Source organism: Poecile atricapillus, chromosome 25 (assembly GCF_030490865.1).
Source record: "Poecile atricapillus isolate bPoeAtr1 chromosome 25, bPoeAtr1.hap1, whole genome shotgun sequence".
Taxonomy (NCBI): Eukaryota; Metazoa; Chordata; class Aves; order Passeriformes; family Paridae; genus Poecile; species Poecile atricapillus.
In genome coordinates this window covers 6,958,913-6,967,327 of record NC_081273.1, presented here as the reverse complement: position 1 = coordinate 6,967,327, position 8,415 = coordinate 6,958,913, and the positions used below count along the sequence as shown (strand labels likewise).

General features: G+C 50.9%; 1 protein-coding gene across 1 annotated transcript; it reads right to left on the bottom strand.

Annotated features, from left to right (window-relative positions):
* Positions 1 to 27: 27 nt before the first annotated feature.
* Positions 28 to 8,364, bottom strand: ARCN1 (archain 1). Its single transcript, XM_058856925.1, has 10 exons — positions 8,247 to 8,364; positions 6,909 to 7,172; positions 6,132 to 6,311; positions 5,686 to 5,888; positions 5,112 to 5,273; positions 4,312 to 4,477; positions 2,920 to 3,067; positions 2,510 to 2,618; positions 2,156 to 2,360; positions 28 to 1,604 (listed from the first exon to the last, which is right to left on the bottom strand). The coding sequence occupies exons 1-10, from the start codon at positions 8,247 to 8,249 to the stop codon at positions 1,515 to 1,517; spliced, it is 1,530 nt and encodes a 509-aa protein (XP_058712908.1). The 5' UTR covers positions 8,250 to 8,364; the 3' UTR covers positions 28 to 1,514.
* Between the last annotated feature and the right edge of the window lie 51 nt (positions 8,365 to 8,415).

Below are 8,415 nucleotides of genomic sequence, written 5' to 3'. Positions count from 1 at the left end.
GGAAGGACCTCACGACCCCCAGCCAGCTCCTTTAACAGTACTTTATTTGATTAAAGACTCAGAATTCTCTGTGTACACTGGAATGTGCTCTATTCCCTAGGCCAGGATCATACAGGGTTACAAAAAGTGGGGACCTCGGCTCGGTTTAAATATCACCCTCCAATGAATGTAAGAAAAAAAAAAACCTCCTGGGATGCTTGAACTAACTTTGACTCCATTTTAAAAATCATACAGACAAGCAGCTCTGGAACAGGACTGGGTTAATGGGATTCATTGACTACTTTGCTAGTGGAGAGGGCTTACCCTCTCAGGACAGGACCAGGGTTGATTTCCTCTCAGGTGCTGCCAACAGAGGAGAGACCACAAACTTCTTTGGCAGAGGACCCCAGGGGCCCATGACAGGCTGGCTGTCTCTCACAGAGCACAGTACACGCACTTTTAGGGCCACTGCCTTTCACCTGCACTTGGGCCCTCTAGCTGCAGAGGTGAGGTGAGCGCCCAGGGGCAGGTGACACTCACCACAGGCCCCAGCCAAGCAGGTGAGATGAGTTGTGAGGGGAGCACAGGTCTCTTGAGATGAGGCAAATAATGCTAGTGAGGCTGTCGTAGGAGAAATGGCTCGGATCAGCCCCCACATTAGCTGGTAACCAGCATTTCCTTCTCCCACACCTGCCAGTGCTGAACCAATACTGGTTTGAGACATGCACACCAAGTCAACCAGGCTCCACAGCTCCTTTCACCCAGGCAGGAAAAGCCCTCAGCCTCCCCAGACACTAAAACAGCCTTGCAAAGCATATACAGCTGGTTCTAACCTAACTAAACTTCCTCCAAAGCCTGGCCTGAGAAGAGCTGCGGAAGACAGAGGACACAGTGCCCCTTTGGACGCTCTCCCTGCTGCAGCAGGAACCAGACCACCTGGAGCTGGGCCACTGCCACACACAGCAGAGTTGGAGGAACTGCAGGAACTGTGTGGGGCCAAAGGACTGAACCCCTGGGTCCCTCTTCCCCACCCCATTCCCCCGCCATGACCCACCCCCACACCTCTGAGGCCAAGGTCAGCTTGCTCAGCTTCCACCAGATGGAAGGGTCAGGACCAGAAGGTGGCCCCACACAGGAGAACCAGAGGCCAAGGAGAAATTAAAATGGCAGCACCAACAACGGAACAGCACATGATGCTTCAGGAGAGAAGAGAATGATGTCTGGTCAGCTCTGGGCTGAGCTCCGAGCATCTCGGGGGGAGGAGGGAGGGCAGCATGTCAAAGTCAGGCTCTTTGCGGAGATCTCGCTTTTCTGCCAGTTGGTAAAAATCTGCCAAAGAAATTAGTGGCCTTTCTCCCCACGAGCACGTCACTTCTCTGCAAAAAATGTCTGTGACCCAGGAACGCTGTAGATGGCAGACAGAGCCACATGTCTTAGCAGAGGGGGCTGTGGCGTTCCCAACATTCAGAATAAACGTCGGCCTCGTGTTTTTTTAATTTAAAAATTTCTTCCATTGCGCGTCACCACGTCTAGCATTACAGGATTTCGTACTTGTCCACCAGGAAGGTGGTTTCAGTGGAAAACCTTACAGGGCTGTTCCCATCTACCTGGGTCACTTTGGTAACCTGTGGAGACAACAGGCAGTGTTAGCTCAGCATTGAAGAGCACTCCCTTACTGCAGCAATGCCATGCTTCCCAACACCACGATGGCCACGGCAGCACAACCGATCTGCTGCTTTTAAACCACAACTCAGCCCTGAAACAGAGGTCTTTGCTCCCAGGAAACCTGAAAGAGGAGAGTGATTTTCTGTGGTAACTGTGTCTCCACTGAGGACCAAAGTGGCAGCCACTGGCTACACCTCAGAGGAGACAGACAGCTGTGTGCCAAGCAGTGTTTTTCCTACAAGGCCAATGGATTTTCCAACAAAGTCTGAGGGGAATTAATGATTACTCAGAGACTTCAAGACACAACTGAAACTTCAGGCAAACTCCATGAAGTGTCAGGTGCCAGTGCTGTCTGCTTCTGAAGCCAGCTGTTTCAGAGGCAGGTTAATGCCAACCCTTTAGCCATGGCCAGTGGGACAGCATGGTGCAGCTGCAGCATGGCCAGTGTTAGCCAGCCGGGAACTGAAGCAAAGGCAACATCCCACCTGTGGAGCATCAGCAGTGACCATACCTGTATGTTGCAATAGTTCTTTTTGGAGATGAAGGAGACGTGCACTGGGAAGAAGTCATTTGGCTGCCCTGCTATGCTGAACTCCAGGCTACCACTCTTGTTTTTGGCATCTATCACCGGCAGGCACCACTCAAGGAGGTTTCTCCGGCTGTCGTGGCGATATTCACCATCAATCTCCCCAATCACTGGGGCACCAACACCAGACCTAGAGCAGGCAATGACAAGTGACAATAACTTCCCTGCACAGAGCTAAGGAAACGCCTCTAACACCCGTTGGCTTGGCCAGATCCATAAAACAGGGAGTGGAAGGAGGTGATGTCACTTAGTGCTGCATGGATAAGGAGTATTACTTACGGCAAGGGGATGGTGATGATCACATCATTCAGCTCTAGGCTCTCCTCTTGCAACTCATATTCAATGTTAACATCGCAACTGTTCCCACTCTCTGATGGCCAGCAGTTAACTGAAGAAACAGAGACAGTATGTGAACCATGCAGGCCTTTCATGTGGAATAGGCTTTCACAAGATGATGCACTTCAAAACAAAGTCACCCTCAAGCTGACTTTAATAGCTCTCCATTTTCCTTGAGGTGTTACAGAAAATACACACTGCCAAGGACAAGCACTATCCAATGGATACACATAGTATCTCCAAGGTCTCACAACATGGCAGGCTCCAGGCAGCACAGCTGCTGCAAGGTGGCTACCACCAGCTCATGGACAACAACCAGCTTCTCCTGCCCAAGCCCCCAGACTTGCACTCACTTGTCAATGGAATGAAGGACTCTTCTGTAGTCTGCAACCTCCACTTCAGCACGCCCACGTCGCTGTTAATAGGGAATGACTTCTCTGGGTTCTTCAAACCAATCTGTGACTCTGTAGTGAAGAGCTTCTTGTCCACATTTGGGTGAGTCTGAAAGAGGAATATGTGCCCAGACTGTAGGTCTAAGCCCAAGGACAGAACCATAGGTAATGCAGGTTCTACTAAGACAGGCCTACACATTCCAGTGTTTGCTTTGACAAATCACACATCAGGTTTCCTCCTGGCTCAGAAGCCCATCTGGAGCACAAGTGCTTATCAACCTGGGACTCCTTCCAGGAAATGCTAATCTGATAAGAAGTATCCTCACCATTGTCTTTCTTATGTGCACCTGCACTAGAGACTCAAGTGATGCAGGCTGATATCTAAAGAACAACTAAAATCAAAGACCATCCTGAATGTTTACAGCAGGCATTTCAAGAAAAAAATCTAATGCTGTTGGGAAAAGCACCATAACACTACTGTCTCCCCTCAGCAATCTTAATGCACGTTATGTGTCAGTGGCCAAACTCCATTTAAACACACTCCTCACAACCTCAAGTGTGAGCAGCTTTTTAGAAGCAGAGGATTTTTGCAAGTCACTGTTCAAGTTACTCTAGAAAGACAGGAATCAGCAAAGGGTTTGGTCTCATCTTCCACCTGAAGCACTACCTGTGGGAAGGCTGCTGGCAGTTCACTCATGGGATGTCCTGGAAGGAAGTGGACTTGGAGATAGAAACGATGTACAGATGAGTCCCTAGTGAGGAGTGAGCCAGAGTGTGTCTAAGCAGCACCACCTCCAGGGATCAGTAAGGTCACATTAAGAGGGAGAAAGGGAAGGAGAGATCTCCCAAGAACCTTTTGAGCTGCAACTGCTGACTACCATCAAAGTGCTCCAGCAATCATCCCAGGTAGAGCAGTGACAGGACAAGCAACCTCAGAAAGAAACAGCTTCAAAGACAATAAATTCATTCCCCATTGGTGCAGGAAGTTTGTTATCCCATTTCCACTCCACAGCTGCAGCTGACATCAAACAAAAGGCACTGAGCAACACACCAGGCTGCTGCAAAGTCCAAGTGAGGTCACCTGGCACACCAAGGTGCACTGCTTGGCAGATCAGGCTCCGAGGGCAGAATGGCGACCAAGATTACATTTCTCCAGTGAACTTCAATCCCTTGAGCATGACTGGCCCTGCACTTCTGCTAATACCTGCACTGACTACTCCCATTTCCAATGCATTTGTTGAGAAGGTTTGGGTGAGAACACAGGACAGCAACATACTTGAGCAGTTCCACTATTTTGCCCCTGGAAAGCAGCAAAAACATGTTCAACAGCATGGGACTCCAAACAGTCTTTACCTGTAGCTGCACTCCCCTCTTGTCTTCATTTTCTACATGCAGGCGAATACGTGCAAACTTTTCATCAGAGATGTGCAGCATGATCATGCCATGAAGCTCCATGTTCTGCAACCCTCCATCACGGCCACAAGTCAAGGAGATTTTCTCCTCTATTTTCATGTGCACGCTAGACAGATAGAGGAAAAAGCTCAAGTCCTACACTCAGTATCACCCAGACAGCAAAGAGATCATTGCTCAGTAAAGACAGGCTGTATGTACTGAGCAGGGGCTCCCAAACAACAGCACGGCTACTACAGTGAGGGCTAATACTGCTCTGACAGTGACCTCAGGGGCAGGAGGATCCATGCATATGGGTCTGCAAGGGATGGGAGCCCAGTTAAATGGCAGTGATGCAGCATCTTGACACCCTGGTCATAAAATCGCGACTGACAGACTGCAGCCCAGCTCAGGACACTAAAAGGTTCTGAATTGCTGCATGCAAAATGAACCGTGAGCTCTGCTATACTGAGCAGCAACAAGGCTGGGAAACAGGGAAAATGGTGCAGGGGGAAAAAAGCACAGGAAAATTCCCAAGCTCAGCTCAACAATGGATGGACAGCCCATTTTAGTTAAGAGGATGCCTAACCAAATTAGCTATCTGCTTTTTTGCTGACATGCTTTCCCAGATTCTGTCCAACTTTTATAATTAAAAGGTAAGAAAACACAGGAAAAAACTGAAGAAGGGCAGGGAAGCTCGCTCCCAAGACCACACACAGGGAGAGCTGTGAGAAGACTGCTTCCAAAGCAAGGGCAGCACTCACCTCTCCATATTAATGGGAGGAGTGAGAACTTTGGCTGCTTCTGCAGAGCGCTTGCCTACAGAAGTAATGATATTTTCTCCTTCTGATTTCAGCTTGTCCACGAAGTTGTCCACTTCCTTCCCTTTAGCACCGAGTTTCAAGGCTTTACTGGGACCTGAAGGCCTAAATAAAACATGTAATAATCTCAAGGTCAGCTGACAGCAATGGGTTCCCCCTTCCTGGATTATTATCTTCAAATGCTGTAACTTGACCAACCCAACACCACAGCATTCAACTTGGCAGCCTTTTTGGGGGAGAACACATGTGAAACTGATCACCTCGTGTAAGGCACCAAGTTATAATTTAGATTTGGGTATGGTTCCATGTATTACGAGGAACTGGGACCTCTTTTTCTCACACAAAATGAAAGCCCATTGTTCATCCAAGAATTCAAAGAGACAATGGGGTGCTACTGTGGTATGTGGCACAAATGGTCCTCAATATTTACACAGCTGAGGAACTCCTGTTAGACCCTTGGGGCACATGGTTTGAGCCAACATTGACTCCAACATCTGCCACCTGCTGTACCCCCTACCTGGCTGGCGCTGGTGCCACTTTGGGCTTCTCAGTCTCAATGATGGTCTCTGTGATCATTGCTGTCACACCTCCAGACACAGCTGAGCTTCCAAAGCCCCCAAACCCTGGTGCCTTCTTGCCATGTCTCTCTGCATCCCTCCTGGCCTGCTGCAACTCCTTCGCTTTACGGCGCATCTCGGCTTTTGCTTCACGTTCCTGTGTCTGAAGGAAAAGATAAGAGGCTGATGGAGCTTTGCAAACTCAGCCCTGTCCTGCACAGGAACTAAGTGCAGCTGCCCAAAAACCCCTGGCCAAGAAAAAAATAAACAAGTCATGGGCATTTAGCCCTCAGAAAAGCTAAATAATTGCACAGCCCCACCAAACTGGAGGAAAACCTCTGTATAGCAAAGGTGGTGTTTCCCAGACAGGGCACCTTGTGTCAAGATTGCAGGTGTCCCTGCTCACCTCTCTGACTGCCCGAAACACCTTTTCCTCATGTGAGTCCATCTCTGTGAAGGTCCGAATTTGTGCCAGATTTACATTCTCGCGGTAGCCCAGGGCGACAATTTCATCAAAGGCAAAGATTAGGTCAAAGCAGTGCTCTGAGATCTCATTCTCTTCCAGAGCTCGACAATATTCAGGGATCTAGAAGGGGAGAACATTTTAAAGGAGTACCCACAAACAGTACTGTGCAAACACTTTATTCCTACCATCCCAGAGGTCACAACTGTGCCAGACCCTCCCAAGCCCAGCACACCTTTGCACTGCTCTTCGTACCATTACACTGTCAATAAACAAGATGAAGTTTTGCCACTTAATTTCTCTACACTAAAATCCTTATAGAACCTCTCAGCTTCCTCAAAACACTAACTCGAAGGACTGCATACTGGGGCCAGTGAATTTCCTGAAAATCCTTTGGTTGTGTGAAGGCACAAACCCTGCAAGATCCCTGCATAGCAGCGCTGCACTTGTAACAACCACACACTGTACAAAGAATACCTAATGCTAAATTACAGTCAGCCCTTTGGTCTCACCAGGTAAAGTATGACTAATGATTTTTTTATGTGGAGTTCAAAACTACCACCAAAAGCTCAGAGCTTTCTATCCAGTCAGGAAGGGAAACTCTGGAACACAGACCAACCAAGTGGAGGCATGCAGTGCTCCTGCACCAGTTCAGAAACAGATCTCTCACAACAGCACTGTTCTGGGCTATAGGCATGTTACTGAGGGATGAGTCCTTACCACTCTAGAGAAGAGTCGGAGTGTTTCCAGGTCTTCCAGGATGTTGCTGTTTTTGGTGGTAATCAGCACCATGTAGAGCTTCTCCATGGGCTGGTAGACGTACCGCACGCTCTCTGTCTCCACAAATGTGTGCTGCTTCCCTGTGTTCATCAGTTTTGGGAATGCTGCCAGCAGCCCCTCGATGCGGGTGCGAGTCATCTCCACAAACTGCCGGGACACGATGGCCTTCCCTGCCTTCGTGCACACGGCGGCTGCCAACAGCACCTGGAGGAGAGCAGCACATGAGCAGGGCCTCCCGCTGCGTGCTCACGGAAAACATCTCTTCCCACCACACTCCACCTGCACACCCTTCCTCTAACAAGATCCTAAGTCTTCCTCTGTGATGAGGAAAGGAACTACGTCCACATCAGAGACATCTCTGCTTTTGCTCTCTCTCTCTCTCTGTTTCACATTCTGTCCCATCATAATCCTGAGAGGTCTCCCTGCTTCTGTCAGGCAAACATCATTCCCGATTTCACACAGGCCAAGGTGTAACAACCCCTGGGAGCATCAGGGGAGACTCCAGGTCATCGACTTTTCTATCAGGCTGCCCCAGCTAACAGCTACACACAGGAACGCTGCGAAGCAGAACATCTCTCTCCAGTGCCACACGCACAGCACAGCCAGGTTAACGAAGCCCTGCTTATCACTCACAGTCCTTGGATGACGCCCGGACAGCTCGCAGGCGTTATCACAGCGACAAGGCAGCAAGGCGCTCACCAGCTGCACTTTCTCCATCTCCTAGTGTACCCAGACTTCCTCCCTGTAATTCTCTCTCAAAGACGTTAATTACCTTTATCAGGATAATTTTGTTCTGCACTTCAGATCTTCAAAAATCTGCAACTGCTATTATGGACAGAAAGTATCCAAAACCCTCGAACGTGGCAGCGCTGATCCCTGCCGCACCTCGGCCACAGTTTAGCTCTGACGGAGCCGTGTGCGGGTCTGCACTGACCCAAACACCGCCGAGACGGACAAAAGGAGCCGGAGCAGCCCTGAGACGGAGTCGCACGGGGGAGCGGGCAGGCACCACTCGCCCGGCTACACCTGAGCCCCCGAATGCTCTTCAGAGCAGGCGTAAGGCCGTGCTGAGGCGCCACCGTGCTTCCAGAGAAAAAGTCCCCGCCGCCCCCAAGGCCCCGGCCCGACCCGAGGAGGCAGCGCCGCGCTCCGTCCCACCAGGCCGCGGGCTCCAGCACCGGCCTGCGCACAGGCCGGGCGGGTGTGGCGGGCCGAAGGGCTGCCCCGAGGCCTGCCCCGAGCCCCGCGCTACCCGCAGCGGATACGTCCTTCCCTTACCATAGCAGCGGCGGCGGCGGCGGGATCCGCACTCGGGCCCTCCGCTCTCTCCGGTTCCCGGGCGGCCCCACAAGATGGCGGCGACGCGCCACGTCCGCACCCGGAAATACCGTCACGGCGGGGCGGGGCCGGCGGGGCGGGGCCGGGTGGGCGGGGCGGGGCGGGAGGT